General features: G+C 45.9%; 1 protein-coding gene across 2 annotated transcripts in view; it reads right to left on the bottom strand.

Annotated features, from left to right (window-relative positions):
- Window positions 1-20,057, bottom strand: part of FBXW10B (F-box and WD repeat domain containing 10B) — a 30,204-nt gene extending 10,147 nt beyond the window's left edge. For both annotated transcript variants that reach the window (XM_082603319.1, XM_082603320.1), the window contains exons 1-8: window positions 19,266-20,057; window positions 17,146-17,322; window positions 15,907-16,110; window positions 15,680-15,807; window positions 14,864-14,986; window positions 11,398-11,507; window positions 9,570-9,770; window positions 2,530-2,651 (exon numbers count right to left, since the gene is read on the bottom strand). In XM_082603319.1, the coding sequence (XP_082459445.1) occupies window positions 2,530-2,651; window positions 9,570-9,770; window positions 11,398-11,507; window positions 14,864-14,986; window positions 15,680-15,807; window positions 15,907-16,110; window positions 17,146-17,322; window positions 19,266-19,767 (1,567 nt within the window). In that variant the 5' untranslated portion in view covers window positions 19,768-20,057. The remainder of the gene's footprint in view (window positions 1-2,529; window positions 2,652-9,569; window positions 9,771-11,397; window positions 11,508-14,863; window positions 14,987-15,679; window positions 15,808-15,906; window positions 16,111-17,145; window positions 17,323-19,265) is intronic.
- Between the last annotated feature and the right edge of the window lie 4,600 nt (window positions 20,058-24,657).

The following is a 24,657-nucleotide window of genomic DNA, read 5'->3' as shown; positions in this document are numbered from 1 at the left end:
CCGGGAGGATCCCACATGCCACGGAGCGGCTGGGCCCGTGAGCCATGGCCGCTGAGCCTGCGCGTCCGGAGCCTGTGCTCCACAACGGGAGAGGCCACAACAGTGAGAGGCCCGCGTACCGCAAAAAAAAAAAAAAAAAAAAAAAAGCAACTTGATTACTGAGGGTTTTTTTCTGTCCGCTTAAATTTTGCACCAGAGGTGAGGGCCTAACTCCCCTTGCCCTATAGCCCTGCTGGTGGCCCACAGGACTCTCTCAGCTGAGTGGGAGGTCATGTCCACCCTTCCATCTTCAGAGCCTCATCCTTCCTCCTTTCTGCTCCACCCCTCAAAGCAATCACGGCAATGAGACGCTCAGTCAGCTGGGGAGGGCAAAGAGGTAGGGAGTAAGGCTTCCCAGTCAGCTCTGAGCATCCGTGTGTGTCCCGCCAGCCCACTGTCCCTTTCCCGGCATTTTCCTCCGCCCACTCCTAACATGCTGTGGGTTCCCGAGGCCCTGGCTTCTCTTCTCTTTCACTCTTTCCTCCTGCTCTGCAAAGGAAACCTCACCCACACCCGGGGCTTCCACCTTTCACTGTACTTGGTAACCACCAAGATGACCCATCTGGGGCTGCATCCACCTCCTGCTGCCCTCCCCCAGATGTCCGCGGTAATCCCACGCTCAATGTGTTAGCTTCCTATTTGCTGCTGTAACAGATTACCACCAGCTTTGTGTCTGAAAACAACAAACGGATTATCTTACAGACATTCTGCACGACTTCACAAGGCTAAAATCAAGGTGTCAGCAGGGCTGTGTTCGTTTATGGAGGCTCTGGGGGGTGGGCGGGGAGGAATCCATTTCCTTGCCTTTTCCACCTTCTAGGGTCACCCACATTCCTTGGCTCAGGACCCCCTTCCTCCTTCTTCAAAGCCAGCAACACGGTATCTCTCTGACCACTCTTCATAGTCATGACTCCCTTTGATCACAGGTAAGAAAATGTGTTTTTATGGATCCACGTGATTACCCATGGGCCCACACCAACAGCCCGGGAGCATCTCACCATTTTAAGGTCCTTAACTTCAGTGCATCTGCAAAGTCCCTTTTGCCATGCGAGGCACAAGAAGACACAGCCACTGGTGTCCGGGATTAGAACGTGACCATCTCTGGTTGGCCGTTCCCCTGCCTGCCACACTCAACGTGTCCAAAATGGAAGCCTTCACCCCCTCCTCCTTCCCTCCCCCACCCGACTCTTCCTCTGAAGCCCCGTTTCCATCAGCTGTACTTCCAGACACCCAGAGGCCTGCGTTATAAAGTCTGGCCTCACCCTTTGCCTTTCTCTCTCACTTTTCATCTCCAGCTAGTGTTGAAGTCTCGCCAGTTCTCCTTCTAGAAGTCTCCCTTCTCTTTGTACCATCTCGTGTAAACTCGCATCCATCTGATGTCTTCACACTTGCCTATTCTCGGATATTCTGAAGACATCACAGGTTCTCTAGACTGAGTAAGTACCTTAACTTGCCCCCTGTCCCCCGGAGTCACCACCTCTCCAAATCCTTCTTCCACGATATCACCAGAGCAATCTTTCTCGAATACACATTTCATCATATCAATCCTCAGCTTAAAATTCATCTACCGCCCCCCACGTCTTATAGAATAAAGTTCAATTTCCAACCACGACGCAGAAGGCCCTTGACAATCTGGCCCCAGACAAACGTATCCGCCTGATCTCCAACACCACACACTGAAGCCCAGCTGTACAGAGCAAAGGGAAATTCCCCAAATTCTTGTTTTCAATATTCTGTGATTTGCCCGAGGTGTTCCTTCAGCTTGGAATGCTCTACACTCTCCCTCTGTGTGTAGAACTACTCCTCCTCAAGATCACACTCAAAGAGCACCCTGCCTGCAGTGCTTTCCCTTTTACTCTTATTTCTACGGCCCCTTAGTACTCCACAAGCTCACTGGAGCACACGTTTTAGAGCCAGATAGCCCTGGGTTCAAATCCCCACCCGACTACTTAGCAGCTTTGATTTGGGGCAAGTTGTTTTTCTGAGTTGTGGATTCCTTATCTGCATCCATCCCATAGGATTCTTTTTTTTCTCTCTCCCTCTTTTTTTTCTCTTCTTTTTACAATTGATTGTAATTTAAAATTACAGTCACCCCATAGGATTCTTGTGAGAGTTAAATAAGATAATGTATGCAAAGCACCTATCACAGTGCCTGTCTCAAGGTTAGTACTCAATGAATGGCAACTGTTATCATTCACATATTTACTATAATCCCCATTATATATTTCTACATGTGTCTCCATTAGAAGACCATGAGACTCTTGGGGAAATAAAAAGCCACATCGGAAGGGCCATATCACAAGCGCTTTTTTCCTTACCGCCTAGCACAGCACCTGGCATTCAATCAATAGTTGTTGAGTGAATGGGTCAATGGATACATGGACGGTTGAAAGGATAAATGACCGCCCATAGAAATGAGCAAAACAAGTCCTTTGGCAACCCATGGATTTGGGGAAACTTCTTAGAGAGTTGGAGGTGTTTCCTTCTCACCTTTTACCTGGCAATCTTTTGCTCCAGATGCGAGCTTGTTCTTACACACATCCATGCAAGTGATAGTCCCCTGGTGGCCACTGAAGATGCGTACGCAAGCCCCACTGTTCAGATCCCAGTATCTGCAGGAATCAGGCCAAAAAAAATTAATAATAATAAGTTTTTGAGATTTTCTGAGGGCCCAAGGGATCAGACGGTATAGAGTTCAATAGGGAGTTGGAAGGCAGCAGAGTTTTATGAGTCCAAGGCCTGGATCTGAATCCCAGGTGCAGCACCTATTAGCTGTAACTTTGGGAAGGTTACCTAATTTCTGAGTAAGCTTCATTTCCCCATTGATAAAATGGAGATAATAATAGCAGTTAGGGGCTTCCCTGATGGCGCAGTGGTTGAGAGTCCGCCTGCCGATGCAGGGGACATGGGTTCGTGCCCCGGTCCGGGAAGATCCCACATGCCGTGGAGCGGCTGGGCCCGTGAGCCATGGCTGCTGAGCCTGGGCGTCTGGAGCCTGTGCTTTGCAACGGGAGAGGCCACAACAGTGAGAGGCCCGCGTACCACCAAAAAAATATATATAATAATGATAATAGCAGTTAGCTCACAGGGTTTCTGTGAAGAATTAAATACACTAATGTAGTGACTGTCAACCAGGGGTGATTTCTACCCCCAGGGGTGATTTCCATCCCGTGACAATGTCTGCAGGCATTTTTGGTTGTCACAAGTTGGTAGGGAGGTGCTATTGGTATCTAGCATGCAAGGTCCAAGGATGCTGCTAAACATCCTACAATTCACAGGATGACCCCCGACAGGGAGAATTTTCCAGCCCCAAACGTCAATGGTTCTGAGGTTGAGAAACTCTGCAATAATGCATGTAACACTAGAACAATGAGCAGTGTGTAGAAAATAATTGATAACTGTTAGCTGGTATTAGGTGGAAGGGCCCCTAGAATGGTCACCAGGCTCAGAATCCATGGCACTGATTCAGTGGTAGATCTGACCTTCAAACAAGAACACAACAATTGACCTGAGCCACAAGAATATTTTATGTGCATTTCTAAAGCATATCTAAGAGATAATATGGGAATGTGTATGAGTCACACTGTTTTTTTGTTTGTATGTTTTTGTCTGTTTTTTGGCCACGCAGCTTGTGGGATCTTAGTTCCCTGACCAGGGACTGAACCCGCACCCTCAGCAGTGAAAGCACAGAGTCCTAATCCCTGAACCGCCAGGTAATTCCCAGAGTCACACTGTTTTTTAATACGCAAACCTGCCTGAGGTCTCTCAACTATCATTAATACTGACTTCCACTTCAGCCAAAGGCCTTTGTGACAGGACAAAGTATCGATATAATGTCAAGATGGTGGGCTCTGGAGCCAGGCTGCCTGAGGTCCAATCCCAGGTCCATCACTTACTAGCTGTGTGATCTTGAATAAGTTACTGAATCATTCTGTACCTCAGTTTCGTCATCTGTAAATTGGGGATAATAATGGTACTTACCTCATAGTTATTATGAGACTTGGCACATAATAAATGATTAGTAAATGGGTTTTTTGGTTCTGTTTCTCTTTAGATTTGTTAGGCTTTTCCTTCTAATATTCCTAAAGGTTCTATGGCTTTACCTGCTCGTCAGAGCCTGCTCCGCACCCATAGTGCATTCAACAATGTCCCACTGGTCTGAAAAAAAAGCATGTTTTTTTAAAATTTATTTTTGGCTGCGTTGGGTCTTCATTGCTGCACGTAGGCTTTCTCTAGTTGCGGCGAGCGGGGGCTACTCTTCGTTGTGGTGCGCAGGCTTCTCATTGCAGTGGCTTCTCTTGTTGCAGAGCACAGGCTCTAGGCGTGCGGGCTTCAGTAGTTGTGGCACATGGGCTCAGTAGCTGTGGCTCGCAGGCTGTAGAACGCAGGCTCAGTAGTGGCACACAGGCTTAATTGCTCCACGGAATTTGCCATCTTCCTGGACCAGGGCTCGAACCTATGTCCCCTGCATTGGCAGGCGGATTCTTAACCACTGTGCCACCAGGGAAGTCCCAAAAAGCATGTTTTGAACTTCTGTCTCTAGCAACATGGCCAACCACACGTCCAGGTTGTTTTCGTAATTTATGCAGAAAAGGTATTGATATTTGAGAAACACTTTTAGAAAAATAGGAATGGAAGGGACTTCCTTGACTTAGCAAACTTATATAAGAAAGTCATAACGGCAGGCATTATGCTTAATGGAGAAAAATCAGATGTACTCCCTTCAAAAAGGGGAAAAAGATAAAGATGGCTTTCACAGCTACTGCTTAACTATAAGGCCAAGGCAAAGTTAGAATGAAAGAAAAAGAAAAAAGCGTAAGTATCAGAAAAGAAGATAATATATTGCCATTATTTCCAGTTGATAAGATCATCTACATGGCAAAACCAAACCAACATACATACTTTGAGGTTAGCAAGAGAGGTTAGCAAGGTTGCTGGATACAAGATCCACCTATAAAAATCAATACCATTTCTCAGTACCAGCAATAACCAACTTTAAAATATAAATGGAAATAAGATACCACTCAAAATAGCAATAAAATTATAAAGTTTACAAGTATTAACTAAGACTACACAAGACTTTTATAAAGAAAAAGTATTAAGTTCTAAGAAAGAACAAAGAAATGAATGTGTTGCCCAAATTGTTTATAAATTCAATGCAACTCCAATTGTAAGTCTAGTTAGATTTTTCAAGTCGGTAAACTTACCCTAAAACCTCAAAAAATATATACCATAGCTAAGTTATATAAAAAAAGGAAAATGAAGTGTAAAACTTGCCCCACCATCACATATTAAAACTTTCCAACTGCATAGCTAAATACAAAACAAATCAAAAAATTTTAAAACAGGGTAGTCCCAGGACTCCCTGGCGGTCCAAAGGTTAAGACTTCACCTTCCAGTTCAGGGGGTACATGTTTGATCCCTGGTTAGGGAGCTAAGATCCCACATGTCTCGCAGCCAAAAAACCAAAACATAAAAAACAGAAGCAATATTGTAACAAATTCAATAAAGACTTTAAAAATGGTCCACATCAAAAACAACAACAACAACTTTAAAAAAATCTTTAAAACAAAACAAAACAGGGTAGTCCCAATCAGAATCCTAGCAAGTTATTTTGTGGATATTGAAAACTCATTCTAAAGTTTATAGGAAGAGGCATGAGACCCAGAATCGCCAAAACAATATTGAAGGAGGGGAATAATGTTGGAGAACTGACACTACCCAACTTCAAGACTCACTACAAAGCTATAGTACTTAAGACAGTGTAGTATTGGTGAAAGAATAGACAAATAGATCAATGGAACAGAACAGAGAACCCAGAAACAGACCCATGTAAGTACAGTCAACTGATTGCAAAGGTAATACAATGGAGCAAAGAGAGTCTATCCAACAAATGGTTCTGGAACAACTGGACGTCCACATGAAAAAAAAAAAAAGAATTTAGCCACAGACCTTACATCCTTCACAAAATTTAACTCAAAATGGATCATGGACTTAAACATAAAACACAAAACTATAATATTCTTAGATGATAACATGGGAGAAAACCACAACCTTGGGTATGGCAATGACTTTTAGATACAACACCAAAGGCATGACCCATGAAAGAAAGAACTGATAGACTGGACTCCATTAAAATTTAAAATAGCTACTCTGCAAAAGATAATGTCAAGAAAATCAGAAGACAAGGCACAGACTGGAAAAAAATATTTGCAAAAGACACATGTGATAAAGGACTGTTATCCAAAATACATAAAGAACTCTCAGAACTCAACAAAAAGAAAACAAACAACCAAAACAAAAACTGGGCAGAAGAGCTAAATAGACATTTATCCAAAGAAGACATACAAATGGCCAACAGGCACATGAAAAGATGCTCAACATCACTAGTTATTAGAGAAATACAAGTCAAAACCACAATCAGGTATCACCTCACACCAGTCAGAATGGCCATCATCAAAAAGACTACAAGTAATAAATGCTGGAGAGGGTGTGGAGGACAGGGAACCTGCCTACACTGAACTTTTCCACAGTGCAGCCACTGTGGAAAACAGTATGGAAGTTCCTTTAAAAAAGCTAAAAATAGAGCTACCATATGATCCAACAATCCCGCTCCTGGGCATATATCTGGAAAAAATGAAAACTCTAATTCGAAAAGATACATGCACCCCAATGTTCATAGCAACACTACGATTGCCAAGTCATGGAAACAACCTAAGTGCCCACCAACAGACAACTGGCTTAAGATGATGTGGTATATATATATACAATGGACTATTACTCAGCCTTGAGAAAGAACAAAATATTGCCATTTGCAGCAACATAGATGGACCTAGAGAATATACTTAGTGAAGTAAGTCAGATGGAGAAAGACAAATACTATATGATATCACTTACATGTGGAATCTAAAAAATAATAAAAATGAATCTATATACAAAACAGAAACAGACACACAGACATAGAAAACAAACTTATGGTTACCAAAGGGAAAAGGGAGGGTGGGAGGGATAAATTAGGAGTATGGGGCTAACAGATTCAAAGTACTAAACATAAAATACATATACAACAAGGAGTTACTGTATAGCACAGGGAACTATATTCAATATCTTGTAATAACCTATAATGGAAAATAATCTGAAATATATATATGTACGTATTTCAGCTTTACCGTACACCTGAAACTAACACAATATTGTAAATCAAATATACTTCAATTTTTTTTAATGGGCCAAATATCTTAACAGACATCTCACCAAAGAAGACATCCCCAAAAGATACTCCACATCTCAGGTCATCAGGGAAATGCAAAAAAATAACAAGACACCACTACACACCTATCTGAATGGCCAAAATCCAGCACACTGACAACACCAAATGCTGGTGAGGATGTGAAGGAACAGGAGCTCTCATTGATTGTTGGTGGAAATGCAAAATGATGCAGCCACGTTGGAAGACAGTTGGCGATTTCTTACAAAATTAAACATACTTTACCGTGTGATCCAGCAATTGTTCTCCTTGATATTTACCCTGAAAACTTATGTCCACACAAAAAATTTGTAAATGGATATTTATAGCAGCTTTACTCATAACAGCCAAAACTTAGAAGCAACCAAGATGTCCTTCAGTAGATGAATGAATAAACTGTGGTCCATCCGCAAAGTGGAATATTATTCAGCATAAGGAAGAAATGAGCTATCAAGCTATGAAAGGACCCAGAGGAGCCTTAAATGCATATGACTAAGTGAAAGAAGCCAATCTGAAAAAGCTATGTATTGTATAATTCCAACTATATGACATTTTGGAAAAGGGAAAATTATGGAGCCAGTAAAAAGATCTATGGTTGTCAGGGGTTAGGGGGAAGCATGAATAGGCAGAGCATAGAGGATTTTTAGGGCAATGAAAATACTCTGTATGATACTATAATGATGAATACATGTCACTACATATTTGTCCAAATTCATAGAATGTACACCACCAAGCATGAACCCTAAGGTTTACTATGGACTTTAGGTGATAATGATGTGTCAATGCAGGTTCATCAAATGTAACAAATGTACCACTCTGATGAGGTATCTTGAGAATGGGGCAAAGGGTATATGGGAAACCTTTGTACCTTCCTCTCAATTTTGCTGTGAATCTAAAACTGCTCTATAAAAACTATCTTTTTTAAAAAGGCGGTTTTGATGCAAGAACAGAAAAACAAGCCAACAATACTGTGTTGTATGTTTGAAAGGTTCTGAGAGAGTAGATCTTGAAAGTTCTCATCACAAGAAAAAAAACTGTCACTATGTGTAGTGATGGATATAACTAAATTCACTGTGGTAATCATTTTGCAATATATGCATATATCAAATCATTATATCGTACACCTAAAACTAACACTTTATGTCAATTATACCTCAATAAAAAATAAAAAAACTCATGTACATGGGTACCAGGAGACACATCCAGGAATGTCTATGGCAGTTCTCTTTGAAAGAATAAAGAACTATAAACAATGCAAATATCCGCCAACAGAAGAGTACATAAATGAGCTATGATGTATTCATCTAATAAAATACTGTATCTCAGTGAAAAATTAATTACTGCTACCTACATCTTACAAATGAATCTCAAAATCACAGTTCAGTGCAAGAATCAAGTACAGATGAACTTTTAAGATACAATTCCATTTATGTTAAGTTCAAGAATGGACAAAAGTAATTAATATATCGGCATATATATAAATAGGTAGCAAAACTATAAAGAAATACAAGGGAATAATTAGTATAAAATTTAGGATAACATTACCTCTGGTTGGGAGGAAGAAAGAAGGAATAAGAGAAAGGCACAAAGGGGATTTAGGGAATGGTAACACCCTATTTCCTGGCCTGAGTAATGAGCACATGGGTGTTTATTATATTGTTTTAAAATATACAGGGCTTCCCTGGTGGCACAGTGGCTGAGAGTCCACCTGCCAATGCAGGGGACGTGGGTTCGTGCCCCGGTCCAGGAAGATCCCACATGCCGCAGAGTGGCTGGGCCCGTGAGCCATGGCCACTGAGCCTGCGCATCCGGAGCCTGTGCTCCACAACAGGAGAGGCCACAACAGTGAGAGGCCCACGTACCACAAAAAAAAAAAAAAAAAAAAAAAAAAAAAATATATATATATATATATATATATATATATATATTTAACATTATTTTGTTTCCATACCCACAAAAAACTACTTTCCCCTGAAGAAATCTATAAAAAGAAATATAAATTATGCCTTCACCTAAGAATGCTAAAGAAAATACTTTTTGAGTCACAGCCTTCAGCTAGAAAATAGATCTGATAATTGCTATACATCTATCTCATCCAAAGTTTAAACAATATAAAAATTTTTGGTTTTTATCTTGCCAAAAAAAAAGTGTATTATTCTAAAAGTCAGTGTAATTTAGGATAACTTTTGCATAAATACAAAAAGGTAAAAGTATGCATGCTCTTTCCACAAGCTGCATTTAGGCCTGGGCATGTTGGGGACCACAGCTTTCTTGGACCACTTACCTGATACTCAGGTCATAACTCCCGCTCAGGAGAAAGTTTTCCTCCTCACACAAGAAGAGCGTACGGACACTCCCAGTGTGGCCTTGGAACTTGATGGGTATCTGCTTTATTTGTATGATGTCCAGAAGCTGGATCTTCCGATTGGATGACACAGCTAACAAATCTCCCCCAGAATAGTGGATGACTCTGCTTCGGTCCCACCTGAGTTTCCAGAAAAGGGATGATCCATGGAAAGAAGAGTTACTGTCCTTCCTAGAACTCACTTAGCACAGTGCCTTTCACCTGCAGCAATACTATAATGGAAAATCCAGGGCCTTCCAACAAGGGATATAGCAGAAGGCAAGGCCTAATGTTAACAGTCCCTGATGAATCCCCACCTCACACCATAACAAAAATCCATTTCAAATAGATTTAAAACCTAAACACAAAAGGCAAAACTATTTTAATAATTTCTGCTAATGTATGATAAATCATCAAGACACAGAACAGAGTATGCAGCATTTCCCACCTTATTTGACCATGGAAACCTTTTTTCATGGAAAACCTCAGAGGAACACACTTGGGAAGTCCTATACCCACTGCATGTCCCACTGTTGGTTTTTTGCTGTTTTTCTTTTTTCCCTTAACCAATAACCAGTGAGCATATATTAGGGGCAAAGTCCTGTGAAAATAGGTGCTAATGGGAAATACAAAGATAGATGAATAAGATACGAATGGACCTTGCCCTCAATGAGCTTACAGTCCAACAAAACAGGGTGAGTTGAATTAATTTTCCAATCATAAGATTATTAGCAAATAGATAAAATATGAGCAGGATGACCAAATGATTTATTGTCCAAACTGAGATTTTTTTATTGTGAAAGGGGACACTATTGTTAATTATTTGAGGACCACAGAGTAAAGTGGAATTGTTTCAGTAAACAGGGATATAAAGTCACTCTAAATATGAGGAGCAATTCCTGACGTTTTTGTCCTCATTCCATTTGTCCTATCTAGAGTTCAACCAGTCAACTTCTCTTCTAAAGAGCATGTATCACCATACTATCCATAAAATCTCAGCTCTGCCTTTTCCCATCTGCTCTTGTCTTCCCCCTACTGGCTGGTCAAGAAGCAATTTGTTAGTAAGGTTCACAACCAAAAATAGAACAATGATGGCCTTCACAAAACTTTATGAATAAAGAGTGAAGTCCTAGGTCTAAAGTATGGCAGAAAGTTGCCTATTAAAGGGTCTTCTTATGGCATATTCAAATGATGCCACACTAGGTAGTTATCATAAATACCATTTTCATATTTAACATGGAAAGACCTTCACAGTACCTTGCCAGAGTGGGTTACAGAACTATGTATAGCATAGCCCCATTTCTATTTAATATATGTATTTATAGAGGCAAAGAAAAAATTCTAGGGTAGACATCAATATTAATGGTAGTTATCTCTATGTGACAAGATTGTAGGAGAGCTTTCCTTTCCTCTATACATTTCCTGGCATATCATGGATTTTTTTTCCAGTAAGGATATATTACTTCTAAAATAAGAATTAAACAGTAAAGATATTTTTTAAAAAGATTTCATGCCTGTGAATTATGCAAAAGCTTGTTGGTCAGTGTACAGAAAATTTATAAGGGGAGAGCGACCTCCACCCAATGCCAAGAATGGTGCAAAAATCAAGCACCTATTCTCCAAATGGGATCTCATGTGGGTTTGAGGCTGGGGCTTGAGGTGAGGAAGGACTGCCTTTCCAAGTGAGCAAAGGTCATGGGAGTCCTCAGATGCCCGTGTGGGTAGTTCAAGGATCCCTGGAGACCTGGACTCTGACCACAGTACCTACATGTCAGAGAGAATGCGGATGTTATAAGTGCCACAGAAGACATTCCTCTCCTCCATCTGCACCTGCTGAGTTTCCTGGTTCTGGTATGCGGTCCACAGGTCGTAGTCATTCTAACAAGGGAACACTTACAGTCAAAGGACGGCAGCAACCTGACCCCAGACACACATCCCTGAGACTCTCCCCTGGTGAGGGTACAGGGGCCCAAGAGCGCCTCCTCTTCAGGCTGTGGCCACTGCTATGTGGTGATGGGGAGGGACCCGTGAGCAAAAGGAACCCCTGAGTGAGAAAATACTGAGTTGAAGGTCCTGATCCTTCTTCTACCTCTGATTCTGTGAACTTCCGATGCTGCTGATAGCACAACTTTTCCAAAAATGAGCTCACGACCAGGATGCACACAAAATAAAGTCACTGGTGCCCATTTCACAGAAGCCGGGGTTTCGAGTTCCTGTTGTGTGTGCACGAGACAGTACAGAGCGTACTCGTGGGAACTCAAGTCACATGTGAAATTCCTGTTGCACGCTCTACACACTTGTGTGTCAAAGATTTCATACATCTGCAACCTTCATTTCTCCTTACAGCTGCATTACAAAGTACATCACTTGCCCCACAAAGTATTCTCACCATTTTACAGATGATGCATCTGAGCCTCAGAGAGGGGAAATCAATTTTATCAAGTCTCAACAGGGGTGTTCCCCATCCCTTTCCAACATTCCTTCCTCCTTCCCTCCTCCCTCCTTCCCTTCCTTCCTTCCCTCCTTCCGTCCTCCCTCCCTCCTTCCCTCCTCCCTTCCCTTCCCTCCTTCATTCCCTCCTTCCCTCCCTCCCTCCTTCCTTCTCTCCTTCCTTCCCTCCCTCCTTCCCTCTTTCCTTCTTCCCTCCTTCCCTCCTTCCCTCCTTCCCTCCTTCCTTCCTCCCTCCCCACTCCCTCCCTTCATCACACACTTTCTGAGTAGCTATGGCCCTCCAGGGATGCTAAATTCTGGTATAGATGATTCAACTGGAATTCCAGTTCCAGTCTTCTTCCCAGCCTCATTTTCTTCAACCTCAAAAAGCAGGAAATAGCAATCACACTAACAGGAAACCAATAAGACAAGGTGAGTTTATGATGACAGCAAAGAGGACCACAGTACGACGTTTGTGTCTAGGAACCCGTCTTCCTTCCCAACCTCAGCCTTCTCTTCCATGCCCGTCCACTCTTCCTCAGCCCATCCTCCTTCTCAATCTTTCACCAGGTCCTGTCGTCCACAAAGAAGTGTCTCCCCAGAAGAATCCATCAGCCTGCTTCCCCTCGCGTGTTCAGGCAGCTCTGATATCCTGCCTTGAATTAAACGAGGCTTCCCTGGCTCCTCACAGCCCAGGCTGGGATTCCTTGGCTCTCGCTCACCCACTGAGCTTTGAGAGCCTGGAGGCTACTCGGTGGAGTCGATGGGGTGAAAAAGATCTGGGTTCGAATCCCAGCTCTGCCATGACCAGCCAGGAGACCTTGGGTAAGTATTCTAAGAGCACAGCCTCATTTCCACACCCACACACTGGGAGCAACACTGTCCACCCGACGCATCGTGAGGCTCAAGTAGATCAAGAAGATCACAGAAATCAAGCCCAGGCAGTACCCGCTGTAGCCACACACACCCCTGAAGCACTCACCACTCTCCTCCGCCTCTTCCCAGCAGCCCCCTCACTGCTCAGTCCCACTGCTTCCCTACCGGTCTCCATATCTTTACCTGTTTCTCTTTCTTTTCTTAAATTAATTATACATTTCTAAGCATCAAACACTGTCTGGGTAGTCCTTGTTTGTCTGGCAATTACTAGCTACATCACCTAAGGAAGAAGGGTGTTGGCTGTGTTACACTTAACAGAGCGACAGGCTTGGAAAGAGCGGGTCAGCCTTGAACTTATGTCTCTTTCCCTCCAGTGGAGGCCTGACACTCTGTTTCTTCATCTATAAAATGAGCGGAGGGGCCAACTCAAAGATTTCAACAATTGCAGGCCCACAAATGTGTTTTCTTGGGCCCATGTAGTTTTGGGTTTTTTTTTAATGCTTTTAATTGGCTGCCAGTATTAAAGAAAAGAAGGGGCTGTGCCATGATAATTCAGATTTCTCACTTCCCTTGAAAGCTCAGGTGGCCTGGGAAGCCGGGGTGCACAGTCTCCCATGGCAATGCTCAGCTGGACCTGAGTAGTGACTGGACCCCCCAGAGTCACCATGGTCCCATCATCCTGCTGCCCTCCCCGCCCCCCTCCCTCCTTTGTGTGACCAGAACGGCCTCTACAGACATAAGAACTGGACCCTTCTCTTTCTCAACTTCTAATTGAAACTGAACAGTCTTCCTATGGAAAGCTACAGTCTGACCACCCTTGTTAAGTATCCTTTTGGGGCCCATTGAATAGATTTCAAAATAGAAGGCCCTTGAGCAGAGAGGAGGGGGCAGGAGTCCACTGGTCTGGTGAACGACCACCACGGCTGAATGGGCAGAACCCGGAGCTCAGAGTCTTCCATCTGAGACACGATACTTTTTTTGTTAGTGCCCGAGGTTTTGTAGAGAGGTCTGAGACTAAGTAACGCTCTCCTCCGTCCTAGAACCAGAATGAACCTGGAAGTGAGAGGTCGGAAAGCTTAATTCATTCAGGACCCTGGACATTTGGGGACGGCCCTAGCCCTGCCCTCACGTCCTCAATTCCGAGCGACAGACCCCCCTGCAGCCTCTCAATGCAGGGACAGAGGTGGTGAGGAAAACCCCAGTGATCCTGACATTGCTCCTGGCTCTGAGCTCCCCGCTAGATGACAGATGCCATGGACACAGGACCTGACGTGGGAGCTGCAGTCAGGAAGAACCCTGAGAAGACATCCAAATCAGCCCCCTCATTTAACAGAAGAGGTAGTTAAGGCTTAAGGAGAGAAAGTCACTCGCTTAAGGACACACAGCACCCAACTGTGGTCTCCCTTAGGGAATGTTGCCTCCCATACCCTATCCATATGCTCTATCCTACATCCTCCCATATCCGACATCCATATGCTCTATCCTACACCCTCCCATATCCTACATTCATATGCCCCATCCTACATCTCCCATATCCTACATTCATATGCCCCATCCTACATCTCCCATATCCGACATCCATATGCTCTATCCTACACCCTCCCATATCCTACATTCATATGCCCCATCCTACATCTCCCATATCCTACATCCATATGCTCTATGCTACATCCTCCCATATCCAACATCCATATGCTCTATCCTACACCCTCCCATACCTTACATCCATATGCTCTAACCTACACCCTCCCATACCCTACATTCATATGCCCCATGCTACATCTCCCATATCCTACATCCATATGCTCTATCCTACATCCTCCCATATCCGACATCCATATGTGAGGGCCGAGTCTGGACTTCGGCCTTCAATGGCCAGTTGGAAAGGACGCCCACAGTCGCTTGGCCCAAGTGCCATCAGAACCCACCTTTGTTCTCAGTTTCCATTTCTGATTTTTCACACATAGGTGCTTCCCGTCATCTGCCATCTTAGGAACTGGGACAGTAATCTTGTTGGCGTAATTAGGGTCTATTCCCCTGGTGTAGGACCCCTGGGGGAAAAGAACCGAAAATGGCTACTCTTACTTCTTGTACTCCAAGAGGAGGGGAAAAACCAGTGCTTGGCAAGATCTGAAAGATGGGTAAGTTCTGGGCAAGGAAGGCCTGGGCCTGGCCAGCTAGGCCAGTGGTGCATGTAGACTGGCTGAAGGAGAGTAACGCCCACCAAACATCCGGAGAGGGACCAGCGAGGATGGTGGGCGGTTCCCAGATTCCAGCATGTCCCCGGGCTGAAGGCCTCCTCTCCCTCTGCTGGGAAAAATCCAAGCTACCAGGAACCCATGATTTAGGGTCAGGCTTCTGGCAAGAAACAGAAGTATAAATGCCAGAGGTGGTTACTATCCAGGGAAAACTGCATTTTAACCTAAAAAAATACTTTGTGGCTCTGTAAACATCTGTGTACATGAAGCTTTCCTATATTGCACAAGCTGCAATATGGCTCCCTGGGGAAAGTTCCCTGCTCTGTGAGGCTCTGGAAAGGCTCTGCCTCTGTCTTCCCAAGAGGTTTCTATACGTGTCATCCCTGCTAGATGCACCAACAAGGGGAGAGTAAATGGGGATATCGGGAGTCCGGACAAAAAGGCAGTTGAGGAAGCAGCAGGAGGCCAGCTCAGGGTCTACCACAGACAGAAAGGCTGGTGCAGACATGAGGCTGGTCTACAGCTGTCCCCTCCCAAAGAAAGTACCTGCAGTAAGGTGATCTGGTGCTGGATGAAAGCGTGCATGGACAGGTCGGTCTTGACCTGCTGCACCAGCACTGCCCAGTGCTGGCTCACGAACACACACCTCTTCAGGCTGTTCTTATCCAGCATACCTGGAAAACAAGAGGTGGACCTGGGGACCTCCCAACTGCGCTGCGATGGTGGCGGGTGGAGGGGGGGTCTTGAGAAATCCCCCAACAGGCCCCGCGTACTGAGGATATACTTGGAAAGGTGGACCGGCAGGTGACGGATGAAGTCACGGTATCTGCTGACCCCAGAAGACAGCTCTCTGACGGCCTCCAGGCCCACCAGCACATCGGCAGCGGGGGCCAAGCCTGCTTTGGACACGCTTGCTGTTTCAGAAGACAGCCTGTTCATCTCGGAAGTATACTGGAGTGAACTCTTCCACTGTCCTTCTAGAGGAGAGCCAGAGAAGGGGGCACGGTTGGGGCGTCTTTGGGGTGACTCCGGGCCGAGAGCAAGTCCTTGCCAGAAGCTGTCCCCCAAAACAGAGCTCATCAGGGTCTACCCTGAGGCCACCGGGGTTTGGTCATTTCTTCTGCCAAAATGAAAATAGAGCTTCCCCAACCAAACGCACAAGCAGTTTTCATCGTTCCCAGCTCAAGTCAATGTCTGTGGCATCAAAACTGCCCTGCTGGTGAAATGGCATGGTGTCTGGAGTTTCCTCTAAATGAGCCCAACAAGAAAAAGTCTCAATTTCACAAGAGGGGGATGGAGGAAATAAGACTGGTAAGATGGTGGTAATTATTGAGGCTGGATGATGGTTTATGTGGGTAATGATTACACTATTCTACCTACTTTTGAAACTTGAAAATGTCTGTATAAAAAGCGTGTCTGAATCTATGTTTTGTGTTTCCGTAATTATTCCGTGTATATGTCTTGCTTCAAAAACCAAGTGAGGACAGCCTTAAGGTCAGGGCCCAATTCCCCACTGCTTTTGTTTCCACCTCAAGACTGAATCCAATGCTGAAAAAATAGCTCCTGGTGGGTTGGATTCTGGAGGTGCCCCTCCCCATACCCCCCCACACCACAGGTCAGGGGCTAGACTGAGAGATTCTGGCCTGGGGCAGAAGGGGACTTAAGGTCACACTGACTGATTTTATTTTATCTTTTGGCCACGCCCCACAGCATGTGGGATCTTAGCTCCCCGACCAGGGATTGAACCCTCACCCCCTGCAGGGGAAGCGCAGACTCTTAACCACTGGACTGCCAGGGAAGTCCCACACTGACTGATTTTAATCCTTGTTTCTCCCCTTACCAGATGTGGGATTAAATGAGGGAATAAATATCACAGAGCCCAACCCACTTTGTAGGTGACAAGTGAATGTTAGTTGCCCAACTCTGTCCTCCCCAGATACGGCCTCCCTACCAGCCCCTCCATCTCCACGGGACTCCCTCCCCATCGGCTTTCTTCCTACCAGCAGACTTACCAGTAGTGGCTGCTCCCCACCACACATTTTCGTGCAAGCTTGCTTTTCCTGTAGTTTTGGACAATGGGAAGGATGTGTGCCCGGGTCTGGCTGCCCAGCAGACTTGTGAGGTCTCGCACGGGGGCATGTGGCCTTTCTCAGGGACGAAAAACACATCCTTGGAGTCTGGGTCGTTCCCTGAAAAACAAAAGGCCAAGATGAGCGGCTCTTTAGGCAGGTGCGTGGAGAGGAAGTGGTAGAGAGAGATGGTTTTATTTCTACTGGCTTCTTTTTAATCGACACAAAATGGACCAGGCCAGTTATGTCTGTTTATATTTGGGGCCTCTGAGTTACTACGTAAAAATCACAGAAAGCCTCTGTTAGCCTTTGCCAGCTCAACTGCACTGCAAACTTCATCAGAGCTCTATATACACGAGGACAGAGAGAGAATGAGAGGGATAGAGGGAGGGAAAGAGGAAGAGAGAGAGCGAGGAGCTGGAAGAGGGACTGCTTTTCTGAAGCTTTTGCGTCATTTTCTTCAATGATATGAATAAACGCCCTTGAGTCAAATTAGAAAATTCAATTTTTTTTCTTTCTTTTTGGCCGCACCGCACAGCATGCAGAACTTCCCCCAGCAGGGATCGAACCAATGCCCCCTGCAGTAGAAGCACAGAGTCTTAACCACTGGATGACCAGGGAAGTCCTAGAAAATTTAATTTTTAAGAGAGAAGCTCCCCTAGGAAAAGGGGAAGGTTGCCACAACCTGTAACTGGACTTACACAACTTTTAATACAAGGAGCTGATTCCTGCGGTGGGTGAGGACCTGTGTGTACAGATGAGGCTACTCGAGACCTGCCACCCCTGTCCAGGGGCCAGCATTGCCCACGGGAGATGATCAGGACGGGGGGCCTGGTTTTCAACCCCCCGACTGGGTGACCACGGCCGAATCACTGAGATTCCCTGAACTTCAGCTTCCTTACCTATACAATGAAGGAGCTGGACTGATCAATCTCTAATCTAATTTATGAGATCCTCTGATTTTCTCCACCACTTCTTCATTCCAGATGACTATTCTTTTACTTCCTGGACACACCAAAAAAATCAAGAGCATATAACGGGATCTAACTGCCCCCAGGGTCACGTAGCTTTAAACTTTCCTGGGATTCTATGAGTCTGCCAACAGGACCACAAACCAGGTCTCGTGGACAACAGGAATTCCCTGCCCTCAAGAGCTCAACCTCTGAACCCCTCCATCTGACGCCCTCTCCCAGCCTTGTCCCAGTCTGCTAATCCTCTGCTTCTCGTACTGGACCCCCTGCAACCCCCAGTCCCTTGCCTCCTTTCTGGTTGCTTTTGCTGCCCCAGTCCAGCTGGCCAAACATTTCCAAGACCTTGTCACCGACACCCTAGACCACCGGCTCTCAATGTGAGGTCACCAGACCAGCATCAGCATCTGCTGGGAACTTGTTAGAAATACAGACTCGTGGCCCACATCACACCTGCTGGGTCAGGACCTTCTGGGGAGGACCCCGGCCACCTGGGTTTTAATAAGCCCTCCCAGTGATTCTGATACAAGCAACGATTGAGAACGCCTACCCCAGCCTTATTTGGCCCTTCCACTACCTCCAGCCTTGGATAAACTCCAAGTCGAGGTTGGATTTTATGTGCAAGCAAGGGATACAGTGGGATGAATGAAGGAAAGCCCTAGGTTTTGGCCTCTTGGCCTAGTTTCCGTGCAGTGCAAACTGAAGGGCAACACAACTCAGTAGCATCCCCCTTACCTCCTTCTCAAACCCGCTTCAATCCCTAAACCGCTAAAGCAGGAACCGCCCCAGCATTAAGTAGCAGAGGCGCAGACCAGCCACTTCTGGGCCTAAGGGATGCAGAAATCCCTTTGAAACGCCTGACAGTTGAAAGTTCCTTCTGCATTTGTCCTTTTATAATTTTCTAGAAGGAAGTCACATTCAGCAGCTTCTCCTTTGGTCAACAGGATCGGGTGTAGGACAAAGCACTCTGTTCTGCAATCTGGAAGATCCCCATCTACCTAAGCTTGTCCATACCTCCCACTCCTTGACGGGCTCCTGAAGTCTGGCCTCCTGGTCTCTGGGGACCCTTAGGTCTCTACCTGTGGCCTCGCTCACCTGAGGCATCGTTCCGCCCTCTCAGAAACAGGACTCTGATGACATCAACAGCAGTGAGAAGTAACTCGGGGTCGCACATCTGCAGCAGCAAGAGTGTGTAATTCGCCTTCGTCCGGTAGCTGCTGTTCCCAAACCAGTACAAAATCTCCCTCATCTTCTGTTCCACCGTCTTGTCCAGCATTCGGTTCAAGGAGGACTTGACGATTTTCCCCTCCTTGCTGAGGTTGACCCGGGACCTGTGGTAGATAAAATCCTTCCCCTGCGTGGTCTGAAGGATATTTTGAAAATAGTGTAACAAATACAAGCTATCCAGCTGCTGCAGGATGCTGACCAGAAACCTCCTCTGGGACATCTTGCTCACCCTTCGGAACCACTCTTTGGTGGAGAAGATCTTCCAAGCCAGGACACACGTCTCACACTTCTGGCACATGGGGACAGAATTGTTCCCCTTCTCACATCGAAAATAAGGGGCATTCTTGAGCCTCGATTCCATGTTTTCCATGGTCCCGAGATGACCAGCTCATTTTATCCTTGCCGGTTGTCAACTGCACCAAACCCCAGAGGAACAGGAGAGGCTGATAAGTATCCCAATGGAGCCTTTTCAAATGTGAACATCTCCCAAAGAAAAAGGAAACTGCTGCAGTGGACAGAAAGCTGCTCTCCCCAGAAACTGCCGTTGACTCTGGGTTTCCGTACTGACCTCCTAGGAAACATGCCTTTACCGTAAATCTCCTAAGCCTGGCGCTGCTCAGGGGGAGGCAGTTGCTGTATATTCTGAAAGAGCTGGTCATGTCGTTTCTAGAACAACAGGAAGAGAGGTAGTCAAATTTAAATAATGTACGGACCCCTTTCAAAGGGGGAAAAAAATATTGTGGAGCCTGGTGTTGAGCTTCCATTGTTGCTGTTCGTGAGTGACTTTTAAATATTTGTGAATATGAAATCAGATGGAAACGTCTGTGTATGGCTGTTTGGTTAGACTGATCTTGAATATGTTTACAGTCATCTTCTTAACTCATCATCAAAGTGAAAACACAAATGTTTAATATATATTTGTTACTTAACTGCTTCAGAAGGTTAACCAGAAACCTCTGCAGGGAAAACTCCCTAGTGGAAAAAAATGTCTGTGGGCCTGAGAATATATTTGGGGACTTGCAGCCTCAATCACACACCAACCCAGGTATCGGGAGGAAGCACAGCTGAGCGGAGTGTGGGGTCTGGGGTCAGACTCCTGGGTTTGGACCCCAGCCCAGCTGCTCACTAGCTCTGTGAACACGGGCACATTACTTAACCCTTTATGCTTCAGTCTCCTCACCTGTAAAATGGAAACAACAGTAGTTCCTACTTCAGAGGCAGTGTGAGGATGAAATGGGGTATTATATGCAAAGCACTTAGAAGACTGCCTGGTGCATATTCAGCCCTCAATAAATGCTAACTACCGTCCTATTGTCATCAGTATTATGGTCATTGGGATCATTATTCTGGGCAGCCAGATAATCAATGTCCACTATGATGTTTATACATGCGTATGTACAGACATTGAGATGCATGGGAAGAAACAGTATGTGTGGAGCTTTTAAAAGAAAAATGACATGACAATGACTTACCTGTTTCATGAGATCATTACCATTTAGCACTGGCTTGTGATCCACTCAGAAGTGGTGCCTTGGGCCATTACAGCCAAACATGTGAGCACACACGGCCCTCGGGGCCCCCAAAAGATGGTCAGTGATGACCCAGAAGGAGGCCAGGGGCTCACTGAGATTTCCAAAACTTTTTAGTAACAAAAGTCTGTTTGCAAATTATGTCTTCTGTAAAAACGCAACATGCAACATAGACATAGTGATAGTCTATTAGTACAAATTTATAAGTTCAAAAGTTGACTTGTTAGCAGCGCAGTTGTTGAGAGCAAGGGGGCTATTCTGAAGACAAAACCTTGACACCTGAGGCCAAAGATGACAGACATTGTCTTACACCAGCTTCAGACTCCACACAATTTAAATTAGCAGCAGCTCCAGAGAACCCAGTCCACAGAAAACAGCTTGAAAATCACTCCTAAATGCTGACATACTCAGAATGAAGTGTCTACAAATAATTTTCAAAAGGTCTGAGAAAAATATGCACACACACACACACATTACACACATATTCAGTGTGTGTATGCATACACACAGAGAGAAAGAGAGCCCAAATGCAACAAACTGCTCATAATCAGTGAATGTGGGTGAAGAGCACATGAGTGTTCATCATTCTATTCTTTCAGCTTTTCACAGGTTTGAAATTTTTCAAAATAACTCATAAAGCTATACTGCTAAATTAGGAAAAATGACTGTAATAGACTACTACCTAACCATAGCCCCTCAGCTCACCACCGCAGCCAAAATGGCCTTGCAAACGTAGGACAACCCAGAAAAGAGTTTTGAGGACACACTGAGACAACTCTACTTCAGGTGGGACCAGGTTCACACACTGATTCTGGTACCAAGGAGCTGGATGATCATGAGCTCCCTGCCTGGCTTCTCTGAGCCTCGGTTTCTCCATCTTACTGATGATGAGGAAGGAGGAGATGAAGGCAGGTGATGAAAATTACGCTACCTCCTAGTATCAGATCAAATGTGTGAAGCCAGTTGCCTCTGCTCTTGGTGTTGTTATTACCACCCCGGATTAAACCAAAAGGTTGGCAATACCGTGAGCACGTCTAGCGCCCACATCTGGTGACCGGGCACCGATACAGAAAGGCAGCGTAAGTCATCGCTGGGTTGTTTGGCCGTGAAGGTCTTGTAAAGAGTTGGGATGGGGACAGGAACTAGGCCGGGAAGGAGATCAGTGCTAACAGCTCAAGCTCCTCTGTCTGACAGATGCCTGGAGAAAAGGCCAGAGTGGATTAGCATCTCACCCACCAGGAAGGCCAGACAGAGGAGGGAGGCCCAAAGCACCTGAGTACATAAGGGGGCACATTACCCCCAGAAGTGCTACAAGCTGAAAATACAATAGCTTGTTCCTAAAGGTCCAAATAAATTAGGATTTTCATCTGTGAAGCTGACATGCTTCAAGGGAGCAGTTTTACAATCCAACTCAGCCTTGGAGTCAGAGATTGGCTGGAATCCTGCTGCTTTCTTACTAGGGCTGTGGCCTTGGAAAAGCCCCTCGGCCCCTCTGGGACCCCATCTCTCCTCCTCTGTAGAGGATGTGTGATCACCAGTGCCCTGCAGGGTGTCGTAGGGTGAGGCTTACATTCGTTAGTGTGACTAAGCCTGGTGGTTACTTCTGCTGCCGCCGCATCCCACACACAGATGTGAGCACGCACACACGTGCACACACAGAATGTCAGACGGCTCAGGAGGGCAACTGGAGCCATTTGAGATCGGGTGTTAGAGTTTAGAATGTGACCTTGGCGGATGGCGGAATGCAACGGCCTGATGGGTAAGCCAGTGGTGGGGAAGTGGCGCCGGTGGTACCCAAAGAGGTAGGCGGGCAAACAGGTCTCGGTGGAGTAAGACCCAGGAGGGGAAAACACTTCTCAGAGGAAAGCTTTGGGGCTGAGACGTACATCTGGAGATTTCTCAGATACCCAGGCTACGAGCAGCCTGCAGCCTCCATGCAGTCCCCGAGCTTCCTTCTGCCCTTTGCATTGTTTTGTTCATGATTCTGATTAAAGCCTATACCACCCCAAATCTTCACCTCCTTTACCCGCCCCCTGCATGGTGTAGCGAGCCCCAGAAGGCATGGCTGCTGTACCCCCATCGGCTCCGCTGTCCTGCCCAACGACGTGCACCTGAGGTTCTGCTGGTTCCCACCCAGCACCTGACCTGGGTCAGATGGCGGGAAATCAGGGAAGGGCTCAGGCTGCAGAGCAGGAAGGTCTCGGCTATGGAGCAGCAAACATACCTCCACCCCGCGACTCACTTGCCGCCCTCGGCTGCCCGCCTCTGTAGATGGAGATCATGAGTCCACCTCGCTCACAGGCGGGTGATGTGTTTGCAAAGGCACTTGATCACATGGGAAAAGCTGTACTAGGATCGTTCTCGAGAGGAAAGGTGGGAAAACCATCGTGTTTGAGCCACTGCCTGCCCATCAGGTGGTGTCACACTTGTTGGCAAAGTTAACTGAGACAAGTCTTCGTTCCTGAGAAATCGTGGAGTTTCCAGTTGCCATTTGCCCTTTGGTTTAAAGAGAAGCAGGTAGGGAACGAGGGCATTGGCTAGAAATGTCTCCCTCTCCGGGAAGGGGAGAAACACGAGAGCACAGAAAAGTTTGACCTGGGTGACATGGCCGGGTCCTCAAGGAGATCGGGTGACTTCCTGCTTGTTCGGGAACTCGCGGGCACTTGCTATTGGTATGAAGGGGGGAACAGATTCAAGTGAGTAGATGGGGCAGACAGAGGCTCTCAAACCCAAGCCTGCATCAGAACCCCCAGAGGCCTTGTTAAAACACTGCCCCAGAGCTTCTGATTCAGCGGGTCTGGCTGACGCCCGAGAATTTGCTTTTCTAGTAAGTTCCCAGTTGGTGCCGATGCTGCTGGTCAGGAAGCCACACTCTGAGAGCCACTGATGTTCATGTCTCAGAACCTGTGAACGTAACCTCGTTTTAGAAATAAACACAAACGCTTTTTTCAAAATGTCCTACTGAGCATCCTTGACCAAGTTTTGCCTCTCTGAGCTGCCAACCTTTTCATTTTAATTCCATAAAACAGGGAAAATATTACCTATCTCACAGGACTGCAAAGATTAAATGAGGTGAGAAATGGGGAATGCCCTCAAAATGCCAAAGCCCTCCTTACTCATCATTAACTTTAAAAACCTAAGCTTTTTATTTTTTTTAATTTTTTTTCCCCCCAGTACGCGGGCCTCTCACTGTTGTGGCCTCTCCCATTGTGGAGCACAGGCTCCGGACGTGCAGGCTCAGCGGCCATGGCTCACGGGCCCAGCCGCTCCGCGGCATGTGGGATCCTCCCGGACCGGAGCACGAACCCATGTCCCCTGCATCGGCAGGCGGACTCTCAACCACTGCGCCACCAGGGAAGCCCTTAATTTTTATTTTTTGCTGGCGTCGCAAGGCAGGCGAGATCCTAGCTCCCTGACCAGGGAGCAAACCAGAGCCCCCCGACCCCGCAGTGGAAGCGTGGAGTCTGAACCACTGGACCGCCAGGGAAGTCCCCAAACCTAAGCTTTTTAGAGGAAACCCGAGGGCCTCAGCAAAACTTCAGTGAAGGAACGCGGTAGCCAGCGGTGGGTGTGAAGAGGAAAGAGGATCCAGAACCTCTGGAATGTCTGATCAGCTGCATCTGCTATTATATGTTCCTGTCTATGCTTAGGGAGTTGCCAAAGACAGTGGAGGCTTCTGTGGGACATACAGAAGAGTGGCATACACTGACACAGCTTGGGGAAAATGACAG

The sequence above is a fragment of the Mesoplodon mirus genome, assembly GCF_964341445.2.
Source record: "Mesoplodon mirus genome assembly, chromosome: 18".
NCBI classification, from domain to species: Eukaryota; Metazoa; Chordata; class Mammalia; order Artiodactyla; family Ziphiidae; genus Mesoplodon; species Mesoplodon mirus.
The sequence above is the reverse complement of the archived record's forward strand: the minus strand, read 5'-3'. Positions and strand labels throughout refer to the sequence as shown.